Source organism: Diospyros lotus, chromosome 1 (genome assembly GCF_014633365.1).
Source record: "Diospyros lotus cultivar Yz01 chromosome 1, ASM1463336v1, whole genome shotgun sequence".
Classification (NCBI taxonomy): Eukaryota; Viridiplantae; Streptophyta; class Magnoliopsida; order Ericales; family Ebenaceae; genus Diospyros; species Diospyros lotus.
The window spans coordinates 30,900,079-30,916,447 of record NC_068338.1 but is presented as its reverse complement, the minus strand read 5'-3'; the positions used below and the strand labels follow the sequence as shown (position 1 = coordinate 30,916,447).

General features: G+C 33.6%; 2 protein-coding genes across 2 annotated transcripts; both read left to right on the top strand.

The window, feature by feature from the left end:
* Positions 1 to 6,202: 6,202 nt before the first annotated feature.
* LOC127797178 (uncharacterized) lies at positions 6,203 to 10,295 on the top strand. The gene is made up of 4 exons (XM_052329803.1): positions 6,203 to 6,408; positions 8,628 to 8,923; positions 9,792 to 9,907; positions 10,006 to 10,295. The coding sequence occupies exons 2-4, from the start codon at positions 8,660 to 8,662 to the stop codon at positions 10,094 to 10,096; spliced, it is 471 nt and encodes a 156-aa protein (XP_052185763.1). The 5' UTR covers positions 6,203 to 6,408; positions 8,628 to 8,659; the 3' UTR covers positions 10,097 to 10,295.
* A 1,882-nt stretch (positions 10,296 to 12,177) lies between these two features.
* LOC127813231 (RNA polymerase I termination factor) lies at positions 12,178 to 16,294 on the top strand. Its single transcript, XM_052354100.1, has 3 exons — positions 12,178 to 12,383; positions 13,364 to 15,221; positions 16,024 to 16,294. The coding sequence occupies exon 2, from the start codon at positions 13,430 to 13,432 to the stop codon at positions 15,203 to 15,205; it is 1,776 nt and encodes a 591-aa protein (XP_052210060.1). The 5' UTR covers positions 12,178 to 12,383; positions 13,364 to 13,429; the 3' UTR covers positions 15,206 to 15,221; positions 16,024 to 16,294.
* Positions 16,295 to 16,369: the final 75 nt, after the last annotated feature.

Below are 16,369 nucleotides of genomic sequence, written 5' to 3'. Positions count from 1 at the left end.
ACAAAATTTGAAAAGTTATTTCAACACTAGATTCCAAAAAAGAGGGATAGAGAGGGAGAAAAAAAAACTTACCAACTAGTTGCATATTTTTCGTCTTTTCTAATGATCTTGGTTTTGATTGACAAAATTGACAATAATAAATTATTTTAGATATGAGCTTTTCAGGTGAAGGATAAGAGAATTAGGTTTCTAAGTTAGTGAGGTTTCGTCAAAAGCCCCATCACCACCAGTAGGTTTCTACTAAAATTTAACCCATCAATAAGACAGCAATACATCTTAGATTGTCTTAACCTTAACAAGGAAAAGAAGCTATACAATTGATGTGAATTGTTTACATGTACATAAGATATTTATTTTTAATATGATTTTTAAAGTACAGCATAAAACAAATTATTATATTTTTTTCCAATAACTGTATTTAGTACTAAACAAGTAGTAAAGGGATAGGCTGAAAAGCTTATCTGGAGATTTCTAATGTTGGTTCGATTCCTGAAAAAGCAGAATATTTCATCCTGGAAGAGGACCTTAGGTGTGATATTAGTGGTGCTTAGATCTATCACCCTGATCACTTGGGCACATTCCTTAATTTACCTCCTTAGTGTAATTCTAGAGACGAGGTGGTCGAGTACGTCAATAATAAATCGTAATAAAAAATATATATATTTTTTATATCATTAATTCATTTAAGAGGGAACAAAATCCATCATAGATTGTCTTTTCTTTTTTATTATTATTATTATTATCCTATGTTGTCTTGTCAGTTTAGTATTTTGATAATAATTTATTTAATTGAATGCTTTTGACCGGCCAAAGCATCATACTGTTTTGCTACTTTAGCTTTCTTCCCTTGGGCTCGATTCGAGGACTTTGAATGCGTGACACTGAGACCAGATTTTTTATTATCGATGCATTTATTTATACTAATTACATTATAATAATTAGCATGTCATGTTAATTATTAATTTTTGTGGGTCATTTACATGAAAAAATCTTGGAGTAACCGCTTATTAATGTAAAAAGTTACTTTTTAAAAATCTTAAAATGCAAAAGTTCATTAAGAATATAGTCTTTAGTATAATTTGATATTTTTTTAACGATAAATCTATTTGGATAGAATCTATCTGGATAGAAAAATATTTAATGCTTGTTTTATATTATTTTAATTATATTAAACAAAATAGAAAGACAATTTTAACCTTATAAAAATTTTAACTCTTCACTCGTCTAAAATTCCCGCCTAAAATTACTGCCCAACATATTAAAGTTGCACATTTCCAAAACAAAAAAAATTAGTTATGAAAATGAATAATGACAATCACGACATTTAGGTGGCAGCATACCATTGACTGTAATCAATGTATTCTCTTTGCATTTTCTTTCTATTTTATTTCATTCATGGATTATTTTACTTTGTTCGAATTAATTGACGCATGGAATGACTAAAGACATCAAATAATAAAAATATCTTCATCTTAAAATTATCAACTTGCCTCGAATTAAACTGGCGGACTTCATCTATATTGAAGTCCGCCTAGCATCAGCCAGCATATGCAGCCCGCTGGCGGACTGCATTTAGATGGAGTCCGCTAGAAATTGGGAGTTGCCTGAATTATTGAGCGAGTTTCATTATTGATATTTTTATTATTTGATGTCTTTAATGATCTCGTGCATCAATTAATTCGAACAAAATAAAATAATCTGTATTTAAAGCCATTATGACTCTTGAGATTTTAAAAATTGTGAGAGACTAAAATTTAAATTTAATAAGGAAGAGAGAGAATGGAATTTTGAATTGTGACTAAAGAGGGTATTGTTGGTAAATAAAATATTAAATGACATAATTATCCTAACATTAATAATTAAAATGACAAAAAAAGACAATTCTATCCGGATAGATTCTATCCAAATAACAAGGTCTATTTTTCAATTAGCAACATAAACTAGTTAAAAGATTTGTGTTAAATAAAATTTAAGTATTAAAAAAGTTATAAAATTTACCCCCAATCGCAATCAATCAATTAAACCTATAGAAAATCAACGCAACCTATAATCTTGATTCAAAATCGTAATCCTTAATCAACCATGGAACTGTAAGGTAAAGAAGATAAATGAAGAATGGAGAGAAGAAGAGACTAAACAAAGGGGTAAAAGAGAAAGGAAAAGACAAAAAGGAAAGAGATGAAGACGGCCGAACCGGAAGGAGACGGAAGGTCGGCGCGCAGGCGCAGTGACAATCCTAGGAGTGGCAACTTGGTAATAAAGTGTGAATGCGTGGGCATCGCTGTATTCGCATTTTTTTTTACTTTATCGAATTAGTTCTCGCCGCGTTTTATCAGGTGATCGATTTGGTTTGGCGTTCCTCCAAATAAGGCCCACGTGCATCTCTCAGGATCTGACACTCCGGCAGTGGTCCCGTCCGTGCGCAGGCACGCCCTTTAAGAATCCAATCCCATCTCAAGTATTGCTCAGAATACTGATTAAACTATAAAAATGTATTTTATTTTTATAAAATTATTAAATTAATCGTGACAATATAATGTTTGCGGGAACAAATTCAGAGGAAACGTGAAGCTCCCCTCCTCCCCCTCGCACACCCCTTGCACGTCTAGGTCGGATAAATTTGATGTAGGTAAGAGGATATTTTTTTAATTTTTAAATAATATATTTATTATATTTTATTTGTAATATTTAGACAATTTAATTGATTAATTAAATATTTTAAAATATGATAAATCTATTATTAATTAATTAAATTATTTAAGTATTAAAAATAATATATATTTTATTAAACTAATATATATTTATTATTTATTAATAATTATTTTTTAAACAATAATTAACATTCTTTTTATAAAATAATATTATTTATTGACGTGATATTATATTTTAATTATATTTTTTCATCTATTCGTATCACGATGGTACATTTGTTTAACGTAAATATCATTTAAACACTTGGTTATAATATTTTAATGATAGTCATGAATTAACATAATATATATTTATATTACTATTATATAAAATACTCACGCATAAATATTACTAAAAATATCACAATCAGGCCATCAAATAACATTTTAATTTACCTAATTTGGTAGGTGATTGTATAAATTGATGATTCAATCGGATTAATGGAATTATTTTATTATAACTGAATCAAATTAAAATTTAACTCAAACAGTGAACATTCGCATTTCGCTGAATTTGTGTTTAACTAAAAAATAAAAAAAATTACATTCTGTAATTTGCTAATCCATCAAGCCCAAGGTTTATATTGTACAGAAATATTATTTAGATATTAAAATTTGATATTTAAAATGATATAATATATTAATATATGAGTATCATTATAAAAATTATTTGGCATTTTATTATGAGAATAATAGAATGTGGTGAGCCATTTCTTCTGGTGACTAAGAAGAAACTCGAACGGTTCCCATAAATTTGAGTGGTTTTTTAGTGCTAAAATGGATGGGAATGTATTCCATAAGCATCCTATTCTTTTCTTTCCAAAAATCACTTCTTCAAGGAAGATCGGATCCATAATTTTATGTTTTGTGGTTGGTTAGTTTCAAAGCGTCCATCCGCATTAAATAGATAGACGGCGCCTAATATGCATGTACGTACTTGGGAACTTTAAGAATATATATTAAAAATGTTGTCATGCTTATGCTAAGAGAATATCATGAACAAAAATAACACCTCTAGCTATTCTAGTACGTACCGTGGAACATTTAAAAGTCAATAACCAAAATTTTATAAATATTTAAAGAATCATGCTAAATGTAGACCCATTTTATATATTTTGAACTATATAAGGGGATATTATGACCAAAATACCTTGTGCCTCACGCGCTTCATGAGAGATTTTTAGCCTAAGATATATAAAATAGGTGTACCAATAGCATTTTACATGTTTAAATAATTATTGAGTTTGGGATGACAAATTAAGAATCGAAATTACATACCTTTATTCTTTCTTTGAACTTTGGAATCAACAACATTGAATTCTTAGGTACATTAAGGATATTATGGGTATTTTTTTCCACAATAAATATGAAAACCTCATAAGGTAAGATTAGTGATTAATGAAGTTAAAGTGACTAATTTTTTAACAAAATTTTGGCAAGTCATTTTCTGTTTTGAGACTAAAACTAAGCTTATTTATTTATCAAAGCGATTGGTTGTTTTTTTATAAATTTTATAATTTCTTAATATTTTATTAATAATAATTAACATTTATTTTGAAAAAACTTAACAAAAGTTGAAAAGGCCAAGTGCAGGTACAAGGGCTTGTTTGGGGGAGGCCAATGTAGGCAAAAAAGAGTGCTCGATTCATTGTCCAAGAGAGCATAGAAATGTCTTCGAAAGGGTTGCCTGAAGAGACTTCCAAAAAGAGAGATGATTTGCATCGCAGAAGATAGTTAGAGGGCACATAATATTTTTTTAGTGTATGCCTTTCGATACTTAAATGAGTCACTATTATAGTAAAGAGAGTACATAAATATAGTGTGCATGTGGTTCATGATCCAATTATGTGAAGTTTATCCCAAAAAGTTGCTTGAGTCACCTGAAGAACTAAACATACTTAAGTTAGGAGTCTAAAAAATGCGGAACTAAACTTAAAAGTCTCAACCATGAAGGGTTGAAAGATATTCATAGACACTACTTCGTAATAGGAACATGTGACACACATGTAGAAAACGTGCAACTCCTTGAATTATATGTTGTGTGACTTTCCTGATCACAAACAATATCTCGTGATTAGGTTTAGGAAGAACCTTAGTGAGAAATTCTCTCCTAATGAATGATCCCTTAAAGAAAAAAAAAAAAACACAAGGGGTAGGCCACGTTGTTTGAGACAACGTAGGGGTAAATCAATATCGGAGACACGTCTCTTTGAAGGCTCAGCTTGAGATGACTACTCAACCGGGTTGTTGCATATAGAAGAGGTTCGTAGAGAGCTAGCATTGGAGACTCATTTAGGGAAAAGCATCTTTCCCACAAATGACCACCTCCTCGAGAGTTTTCCCCGAAAACTGCTTCAGGGAAATTGCTCCAGAGGATGGGTAACAAAAGTTATAAATTTTAAATTATAATATTTTAATATAGTGTTACAAACTTTATAATCCCAACCCAACCCAATTTTATTTAAATTTAGTTAAGTTAATTTGATCTCGTATAATTTTATAAAATAATAAAAATTTTAAAATATAGTTATAATTAATTTAAATTTATATAAAATTTATACTGACCAAACCCTTTCTATAAGTTTAATCCATTAAACATTCTGGAAACCTTAAAAATTACTTACACTTTTCACTCCAAATTTATTTTTATTTAAAAAATAAAATTAAAAGACAATGCACAACTGAATTCATTATTCTTAACAAGCTTGTCGAGTTGTGTAATTAAGTTAAAATTATATAGTTTTTTAATATAATTAAAATAATAAATTTTTTAAATATCTAAATAAAAAGTATATAAATATAAAAAATAAAATATGTATTTAGCCAATGAAAATGATGTTGGGCTTTATATTTATTTATTTTTATAAAATCAAACTGCCATGCCTTTCAGATGGTGCACAACTGAACTCCCAGGGGAGCAGCTACCATACTAAGGACAAACACCGATTTGACCTGTCTCTTTGATTTTATTATTATTAACTTTATGTCACGATCAAAAGTATTTTTAATTAATTTATAAATTCCTGTTTACTTCCATTACTGTCTATTACATTTAATGTCCTTATTACAAATACCATTAAATTTTTTGAATGATGGTCATTTTGAACAAAATTTTGTCTTTTTGAATAAATCCATTTTTCATAATTTTGGTCCGATTTGTTATGTATGAGCTGGGTTGCCAAATCATTAGAATAGCTGAATGCTCATCCTTGCTAACTTCTGCAGATTGGGTGGCCCAAATCAATTTTTTGGGCTGGGCTAAGCATATTTACCATATTTTTGGTGTTAAAGCTCCCATTTGAATGGACGATATAATATCAATATTTTATAATTACAAATTTATTTTGAATATACATTAATATCAACATTTATGCACAAAAATATTATTTTTATGTATTATTCAAATATTGAATTTATTTTAACTGTAAATTAAAAAAAAACAAAAAAGAATAGGCCCGCGGCCCGGCCCGGTTGTCTACTGGGCAGATTTTATGGGCAGTGATTGGCCCTCTCTATCATTCTCTCATTCAGTTCGCTAATTCAATTTCCGGAATTACCAATTACGATCTCAGCAACAATCCCCTCCCCTCCCTTCAATTCCAATTCCAGAAATCAACCATTACAATCATCCGGTAGCATCGATTCTCACTCAATCCCAACTTCAATCGTCTCTTCTCTCTGCTGTGAAATCGAAATCCGAAAATCCCTCTTGAAAGAGGTAAACATCGATTCTTGTTTCAAGATTTTGTTCATGTAACTGGTGTGTTTGATCAAAGGCAATGTTCAATTGGTGGTCGATTGACGACGCATGACTTGCTTCTGATGGCTCTTTCAATGATGACATTTCAGTTAATGGTTGCAACTGGCTAGTGTTCTTGCTAGGTTTAAGGTAGCGATCACGATGTGGTCGGTCCATTTGGATCCAGTAGGTCGAATCTGTCTTACAGATGGTAGTGTATCTTTCGTGATTTAGGTTCTTGTGTAGTTTTATGCAACTAGTTGAAATGCTATTATTGACTCAATTGACCATGATGGAGCCATATAGATGTGCGAAGCTAGAAAGAAAAGGATGTTAGACCCTTCAGAATTGACAAAATATTGGTTTAGTATGGTCAAAGCAAAAAAGTTTCTTCCGTTTAGATTTAAAGAAGGCGAATGATGTAAAATGCTTGTTGCTGCTTGCTAATGATGTAAAACGCTAAACGCTGATTTGATTTTAAAGCCTTTAAAATGTTGTTGCAGGTGCATTTTTGATTGTTGATTGTGTTGCTTTAAAAGTTAAAATGCTGCTAGTTGTGATTGTAGATTTTGACTTCTGGTCATGTTGTTTTTGTGAGAATGGTGAAAATTTTTATGTGTTTTGATATTAGTATTATTTTAATGAATAATGCACCTCAAAATGAAACTAGTGTAATTTGAAAATTTATGAATAATGCACCTCATAATGCTCTTCCTATTCGCCTCATAGCATCCTAATTTTTGTTGCTTGTAAAGCTGTTAAATAATTTTTAAAGTAAAAGTGAAGATATTTTGGTATAAATAAATTACTGATTAAATCATAAAGAGAATGGATTATTTACCACTTTGATATATTTATCAAATTTTCTGTCATCGTCTCTTGTATATTTTATCAGTATGTAGTGAGGCCGTAGATGATTGCATGTTTGTCAAATGAAATGCTTAGCAGAGACATCATTTTGTCATTATGTCTGTGTGTCTAGTTTTTTTTAACAATTATTCTCAAGCCTGTAATGCACAGCCAGCCATTTAGTCATTTAGTTTCTTCACGTGGTAGTTACTAGTTGCAACCTCCAATTGGTGGTCATAATTTTATGTGAATTTCCTTTGTGATGAGGGATCTTTCTTTCCTCTGTTTTTTTTTGTGCGTGTGTGTATGTGCAGGAGGGAGAAAGGTTTTCTCTGTAACATGAAATAGAGCATGCTATTTTCCATGGCCTCAATTTATTTTTGTTGAGATATAAAATGACTGATTTTCTTACACAGCTAAATTACCATGCTAAGTTGAATCTTACCAGGGAGCTGCATGGGCCGCACATATTTGATCATTTGTAAATTCTGTGTGTTTTAGCCTTGTGTACTACATCATATGTTTCAAATATTGACATAGTAGCCAGTGTACATTCACATGAATTATACAATGTGAAAAATTTCTCATACTAACACCATGGCTTACAAAGAGTTATTGATTTCTCTGATCTACTTGGTACTAATACTAATTATTTGTGTTATTGTGTTTCTCACACGGGAGATTTCTTGGTATTGATGCTCTTTTTGTGAGCAATGTATGGATACACATGATTGTTGTACTCCTTGTTAATTCCATGTTGTAAAATCTGTATAAGTTCTAGAATCTCACTTTTCTTCCCTGTATCATCTTAAGTGGATGTTCAATGGGGTATTTCAAAGTTCCAATGTCGTTGATGTCCTACATTTCAAGTTCTCTGTTGTGTGATTTCTTAATGCAGCTTAATACCCAGTCAGTTCTCATGGACCATCCTCAAGTCTTACTCTAACTTTTTGTAGCCATACTTGTATACTGTTTTACCATTTAGACAAGTCCATCCAGTAATCTTCAAACGCCATATGTGAGTTGGAGGCTTAGCATATTATCCACTGTCTAATTTTACCATACTTGCTTCTTATATAGAATCTTAGTTTTGATCTTCCTGTTTCAGATCCAACACACTGCTACTGTAACTACATTTAGAAAGCTGTTTTTATTAGAAATATTTTTTTTTTATTATTGATGAAGCTGCTTTTTCTCATTTTTGAAGAGAGTGCTATTTTCTGGTTAGAGATTTTGTATCCAAATAGCCAGTGTGATGCATGTGATGCCAGTGATCTGTTAAAATACAAAGCATAGTACTAAAAACCTTCTATAGTCTAACAAATGACGTCTATGCTGAAAACACCCAGCTTTACCTTCATCCCAGAGAACATCACCTCCAATGCTTATGAAGCACTTTGTTTCCAGCGTTATTCCATCATTGGGATTCTCTTCATCGTCAAGACATGTTCTTAAAACTGGGGATGTTTTAAAGCAAGCAAGGATTTTTTCAAATTCTGATGTTCTGGAATATTCAAAGTTGAGCCATGACTTAAATCCTTTGCATTTTGATCTCGAGTGTGCCCAGAGTAGTGGATTTGAAGATCGACTTGTTCATGGGATGCTTGTTGCTTCCTTGTTTCCAAGGATAATTGCTTCTCATTTTGTAAGTTCTTGTCCTGGTTTTCTCAACTTCTCTTTATCAATTTGCTTTCTTGTTGTAGAAAAAGCAATTGATTATTATGTTATAGTAAGAAAATGTGACTTCATCCATGGAGTATTAAATTACCAATTACTATTTTTTTTGCCAGTTTTAACTTACAAATCCTGCCAAATAAAGAAGGGAGGGGGGGGGGGGGGGGGGGGGGAATATCTTGTTTGATCTGACAAGTTTAAGACAGCCCTCCTCCGTTATCTGGCTTAGGATTGGCTGTAAATAGGGGTCCACGGGCAGCGTCGGAAGGTCTAGAATTTCATATATTAGATATGCGAATCAGTGAGCTTGATTCTTGATTCTGTGTTGTGATCCAAAAGTACATCAATCAAGTTAATTTTATTATAATCAACAGTGTGCCATGCCACATCTCCTGGAAATAAGTTTTTGTTGCAATACCATAACCCGTAACAGAATCACTATATATACACGAGTTACAACTCTGTTCTAGGAAGAACTTGACCATTATTTGTAAGTGGCACAAGATCCCTATATGAGGGCATAAGCTGCAACTTTGATCTATAAAAATGTTGGCCATTATTTGTAAGTAGGATCAAAATGAAACAAATTCATATCCACCATGATTGTCATTTTTTGTGTTCTTTTCTACAAGAATGCCGATGCATGCTTCGCAGACCTAGTGGGTTCGCATGTGCGCACACATACTTTGACCTCATAGTTAAGGGATTTCCACAACTTAGACCTCTCCTTTGGGTTTTCTGTGGTGCTTGAAAGCCGTCTTGTTCTTATTCTGTGCTTGGTGTCTGATGTTTACGAATCGGGTTCAGCCGTCTAAATGTGTCATTTGGGAACCATGCAGCCTGGAGCCGTGTATGTTTCACAGAGCTTGCAGTTCAGATTGCCAGTGTACATTGGAGAAGAGATCGTTGGTGAAGTGCAAGCAACTAACATAAAAGAGATCAAGAACAAGTATCTGTGAGTAGTAATATTAACCAGATAGTCCTGTTATCTACTCTTAAAATGCAGTGCTTCTAGTAGCTCTAATCCTTTAGATGTTTGCTTTTGTCGGGCAGGGCAAAGTTCAAAACAAAGTGCTTTAAACACGGCGACCAAATTGTTATTGATGGTGAGGCCACAGCCCTTTTACCAGCTCTAGCTCTTTAGCACGTGCAATCTTAAGAGAAGTCCCCTTTAGCCTTTGGTGAGGCCCCATATGGCACTTTTTATTGATTCTTCTTTCCGCTAAATTGGGTTGGTACTAGGAGTTTATAATAATTTTTTTATGTAATTCGGGTTTAAATCGCTTTGAAGTGAATTTATATACAGATAAAAGAAAATGGAAGATATTTCTGATTTATTCTAACCCTTTCTGTTTAATATTTCTGCAAAAGTAAAAAAAATATATGCTAAAATACTATTAAAATTTACATTGAAGCATACAAGCAAAAATCACTATTTATCCAATATTATTGATATCATGAGAAAATTCGAGAAGATCTGAGGACATCGATATGACAATGCAAGTTTTTTTTTTTTTCCTTTTTTAGTTGCTTTAGTGGTTATGTTAGCATAAATTTTAGTTATGAATTTTGTGACAAAAAAAGTTAGAAACATAAGAGAAAGCGATCCTTCTGAGCCAATCATTATCCAACTTACTATTGTTTTTATTCTCTAAGAGAATATTTAATTCAATGTGATGCCCTGGATATTCTAATTCAGTTATTTTCGGCTGCTGTGTATATAAATTTTAAGTACATGGCATCTCTCTTGTTGGCTTGAAAACCTTTCTCCTAACACAGCACACTCAATCCTTTGTCATGTTGTAAGAACTGTCTGGGCTTAATATCTATGGGTGATAATGGTTTTGACAGATTTGATAATTAATTCAAAAATAAGCTATTTGATTCAACCCCAATTGTTCTTGGTAGATTAAAAGTTTTGTTGTATTGTTTTTATGTACTTTTAAAAAGTGTTAATTATAGGTTTCAGTTTTTTGGGTCTAATTTTTGTATGACTATATTTGGTTATACTTTATTTTTATAATTACTTTGTAACAAAGTCAATTTTAAATCTAAATTATAAATGAAATCAGAGTCTAGGCCTATCTAGTCCTTTTTTTTTCTCTACCTGCGTCCCAAGGGTACAAAAAAATGAGCATTAGTTACCAAATCTGAGTGACAAGTATTAATTTTCATAGCTTAGACAATATTATTAACTGCAAAAATATAATTTTTCTCTTAATATGAAATTCAATTAAAAAATCTTAGTCATATACTAATTTTTCATAATTATTGATTAAAAAAATGATCTACAATCTTAAAATAATAAAAAAAAAACTAATCAATTTTTAACTAATAAAAATATTAGATTTGTTTGCTTCACACATTGATTATTAAGGAATAAATATTTTTAGAAACACAAACAAGCTGTTAATCTTTAATTAACATACTCAATATGCATAATTTATAAATTATTACGGAATAATTGAAAATTTACTGAGGACACCTTCTAAGAATAATAATAGTTGTAAAAAAAAGTATTATACATAAAAACTAAAAAAGTAAACAAAGTGGGGGTGGGGTAGAGGTGTCAAAAGGGTCGGGCTGGCCAGAGAAATTGGGCCTCGGCCCGTTGGGCCCTTATGGGCCAGTAAAACCCTTACTTATTTTTTTTTAATTTTGTTATTCTTTAGTAATTATTAATATTGGATACTAAAAAATTTAATTTCGTAATATATATAAATAATAACCATCAATTTATTTAAAATTTTTAAGTTAAATTTTTTATATATTTAAATTATAAATAAATATTCTCCTTTTTATATGTATATTATTTTTCATATCAATTCACAAAAAAATTTATAAAGATATAGAATTTTGAAATATAAAATGATGAAATAATATTTAAAATTTAAGAATTAAGATAGAAAATATTTTAAAAAGAAAAAGAATTAATTTTATATATGTATATATTATATGTATTATTTTTAAAAAAATTATTTAAAAAAAAGGTTGGGCCCACTGGACCCGACCCGCTAGGCCCTGTGGGCTAAGGGCCCGGCCTGGCCCTCTAGCCCACGGGCTGGCCCGGCCCGGCCTTTTTGTAGGGGGCTGTGGGCCGAGCAGGGCCCTATCTATGGCAAAAGAACTTGGCCCGACCTTAAAAAGGCCGACCCGATCCATTTCCCGTGGGCCGACTCGAGCCGGCCCTTTTGACATTCTAGGGTGGGGACAGGGGAGCGCAAACTGGCAAAGCAAAGGGCGCCGGCAAATTGTGAAGGCCCGCATGGTTAGAGCACCGACAATAGCAAAGAGCAATGAGCAAAGAGAATGAAATCGATCCCCAATTTTGATTACTAAGTAGGAGGAGGAAGCAAAGGGAGCGGGAGGAGACTACTGCAAGGCCGATTGTCGCCGCCACGTCGTGAGCAAGCCAGGCCAGCCGCCCGCTTGTAAGCTTCCTATTCCATCCTTCGGTCCTTCCTTTGTCTTCTCTTCTCTTCTCTTCTTCATTTTTCTGCAATCGCCGGCAACTGTTTGCGCCGCCGGTGCCAGAAATTTCGGCTCCTTCTTCCCCTTTCCTCTTTCTTTTCGTTATCTGTGATGTCATCGCCAACGCTTCGAAGGACTGGCCGAAACCCTAGCCAGAGCAGAAACTAAATCAGTTGAGGGGAAAAAGTTTGATGCCGACCTCCGATTTGTTTGTTCTCTTATTTTTTTCTTCGGTACCACGAGGCTATATTATGTACTTGTTTCCACCTATCTTAGCATCAGATCTGTTCTTTATCTTTTGCGATTGATTTCTTTTGTTCGAGTTAATTAGTTACTATTTGATTGGTTAATCAGCGATTTTGTTGAATTTACAGTGGGATAAAGACTTGGTACGTTGTTGTTGTTGTACAGTTGAGAGTTCAATTATAGGGGAGACGCATCTTATGAATGTCTACCATGTTTCTTTGTGGTTTAGCATATTGTTTCTCAGGTGTATGCGTCCCAGAGAATATTAACTTAGCATATTGTTCCTGAGATGCTATGTTTGTAATGTTGAAGCTTTGATTTAAAAAATTTCCATTTCAGTCAACTATTCTCAGGGAAAATTAGGCGCATCTTTTGGTTATGTAGAACCTACGGACCAAGCTAGAAACAAAAAGGGGCGGCCTTCTACCTTAGAGGATGATATAAGTATAATCTGGCTGATACTCTTAAATATCCCCATCAATCCTGTCTCTAAGGTGTTTTGCTTCTCTGAAATTCATGCAATTCTCAAAAGGCTACCCTCTTTGTGCTTTCACTCTAAATTTATTGAATTTTTTCTGTTGTTTCCAGAATTTTTTCTTGGTTTTCTTTCAGTTATAAACTATGCAAAAAATGTTCCATTTCCTTTGGAAGATCTGTCTTTTGACTTATCCCAGTTAATTATTCTACTTTGCAGAATATCAGCAAAGGGGCTTGACAGAGGTTGTATAGGGTCGGCAAGACTGTGGAAGAAGAGGCAGCTATGGGAGAGCAGAGAAAGATGTCTAAGGAAAAGAAAAAATGTGTGGCCAATCTTTCAGAAGAGTTGAGTGACTATGGTGGTGCAGCATTTAATGAGGGGAATGGTGGTTGTAAACCAAGAAAAGAGAATAAGAGAAAGAAGAGGGATGAGAGGGAAGGTGAGGTTTCTATTGGCCTTGGACTTGATGATACATGTGATGAACATATAAATGTAGAAAGTTTTGCAGAAGTGGATGAATACCATCCAAAAGAGGAAAGGAAGAAGAAGAAGAAGAAGAAAAAGAGAAAATTAGATATTGTTGACAATAATGCACAGTTGGACAATGAAACTGATATGGGAGGAGAGGAGAGGAGGATCTTGGAAAAAGATAATAATGAAGTTCTTATGAGTGGCGATGACATCAAAGCAACAAAAAAGAAGAAGAATAGGCTCAAGGCAGACAGAGCGAAAGATAATAAATATACTTCCTCCTCAATGAGGGTCCCCAACGAGAAAGATGCAGAAAAGGTTGGGGAAGTTAAGGAGCAGAAAACTGCAGGTGCAGAAAAGCTTGGTAAAATGGGGGATGATGTGGAGGTTAGTGATACTGCCAAAAAGAAGACCAGTAGAAAGAAGAGAAAGAACAGAGATGATGTGGGTGAAGGAATGCAACAAGTGATGGCTGAGGAATTGGGAAACCACAACCTTGCAATTGAAGGTGGCAAACTTAATACTCTCACAACTAGAGGCAAGATACAGGATGCAAAGATGAAAAAGAGTAGCCGAGCCAATATGAAGAAGTCAAAATCTGTTGAAACTATTTTGGAAGATCCTAAACCTAAAAGGAGGTCCAAAAAAGTTAGTTTTTCTGGTCATATAGAGGTTTTCCCTTTATCTGATGATCCAAATGAGGGGATGGAAAAGAACCAAGAAGAGGAATTAGTGCAAGGTAAGCGATTTTCACCTGAAGAAGATGCCCTGGTCAAAGATGCTGTCTTTAACTATATACGGGTTCATGGCTTGGGTAAAGAGGGTTTGAATATGGTTATGAATTGCAAGGCTCACCCGGAATTAAAAGGCTGTTGGAAGGAAATTGGAGCTGTTTTGCCTCATAGGCCTTACACAGCTATATATTACCGAGCTCATACATTGTTCGAGAGGGCTGAGAGCCGTTCCTGGACTGCTGAAGAGCTTGAAATTATAAAAGAGTATTATGATAAACATGGACCTAAGTGGAAGAAGTTAGCTGGTGTACTTGGGAAGCACAGGGTTCACTTAAAAGATGCTTGGCGCAGAATAAAACTACCTAATGCTAATAGGGGACGTTGGTCTCAAGATGAGTATCAAAATTTATTTGATTTAGTGAACTTAGATTTAAGAATGAAGGTGTTTGAGGAGAGGAAGTCAAAATATGGCATGTTGAGAGATAACATCAGCTGGAGTGCAGTTAGTGACAAGTTATCAACTCGAACTGTTGCAGTCTGCTGTATGAAATGGTACAAGCAGTTAACATCACCTATGGTGGCCGAAGGAAAGTGGGCTGATACTGATGATTATCGTCTGCTTCATGCACTATATAGCTTGGATGCTTGCTGCATAGAGGATGTTGATTGGGACAATCTTCTTGACCATCGGTCAGGAGATGTATGCCTGAAGCGCTGGAACCAAATGATCCGTCACATAGGTGAATATGGGAACAAGTCATTTGCCGAACAAGTTGAAATTCTCTCAGAGCGATATTGCCCTGATGAGCTTGAAGCAAGAGAGGCCTGGGATAGAAAACCTGTTGTTCCCTGACTTCAATAACTATCTGGTACTGCACATTATCAGTTTTGTCAGAGAGTAGTGTGTATGGCATACCTACCAAAGATTTTTAGCTTTTGAATCCTTGTTTGTTCCAAACTCATTATTTGGTCGCTTTCCCTCTTAATTTTCTAGTTTTTCGTTGAATGCAAAAATCTCATCCTAGAGTCTATGTAAATATCCCACAGCGGGATTAAGGTTGGTTATGTTGTTGTTGATCCCCAACCTTTAAAGATAAAAGCCATATCACAATTTTGCTCGTTTGCATTTAGCAGTTAATTGACTGCACCAATGATGCAAGTGAACAACTTATAGGTTCGCAGATTAATGGAGGAACTGGTTAAGTGCAGCAAACATTTTAATCAGTTGCTCGTGTATTTTCTTATGCCAATATCCAAGATATACCAGTTATCAGACCATTTGTACCGTTATCACCTTTCTTTGCCTTATTCATGTACTACTTTAATGTGTGGCCCTGTCTCTCCTAGATCTTTAATTTTGTTGATAGATTACAGTGAATGGTCATAAACATTTTAAAGTGGTTTATCTTGAACTGTTAGCTGGTTACCTTAAGTGAGAAGAGCTTGAATGAGATCATTAATTGTGATCCCATTGATATAATCAGATGTGCTATCTTCTAATTACGACTCATTTTTCCAGGCTTTGTCTGGTTAGGGTAACTTCTATTAATTTTGCATTTTAGTTTCCTAGCAAACCTACTAATATATGAGAAGACATTAATGGAACCTGTGATTCCAGTTGACAACTAATTTTTTCTTGGTAATTACTGATCTGCAAATCCTTGTCTGCAGGTGCGGTTCAATATATGCTGGAGTTGTGGCGGCTTTTTGTACTCGCAAAACTCCCTCTAATGTTTCTGTTCCATTCTGCTTAATAGTTTCTGAGAGATTTTGTACCCTGGCCAACAGGAAACGTGATGTACCTCATCTTGGTAACTTATTTTCCTTAATTTATACTGCAGCTGAATATGTGCGTGGTTTAATTCCAGTGTCCCCCCAAAAATGAAACGTATTAATTGAACTTATGTATTACGTCCTTTGAGCTATGGTACATGTTTTGACATATTCTTCTCTAGACCCCTAGGGATTTTACACTTTGTATTCATTTATTGTTTTGATAGTAGATTGCTTATCTCGT

Excerpts from the sequence above, each read along its gene's own strand:
- LOC127797178 (XM_052329803.1), top strand. The coding sequence starts at position 8,660 with ATGCTTATGAAGCACTTTGTTTCCAGCGTTATTCCATCATTGGGATTC. Across the intron at positions 8,924-9,791 it reads GGATAATTGCTTCTCATTTT|CCTGGAGCCGTGTATGTTTC; the intron begins GTAAGTTCTTGT and ends GGAACCATGCAG. Across the intron at positions 9,908-10,005 it reads GAGATCAAGAACAAGTATCT|GGCAAAGTTCAAAACAAAGT; the intron begins GTGAGTAGTAAT and ends TTTGTCGGGCAG.
- LOC127813231 (XM_052354100.1), top strand. The coding sequence starts at position 13,430 with ATGGGAGAGCAGAGAAAGATGTCTAAGGAAAAGAAAAAATGTGTGGCC.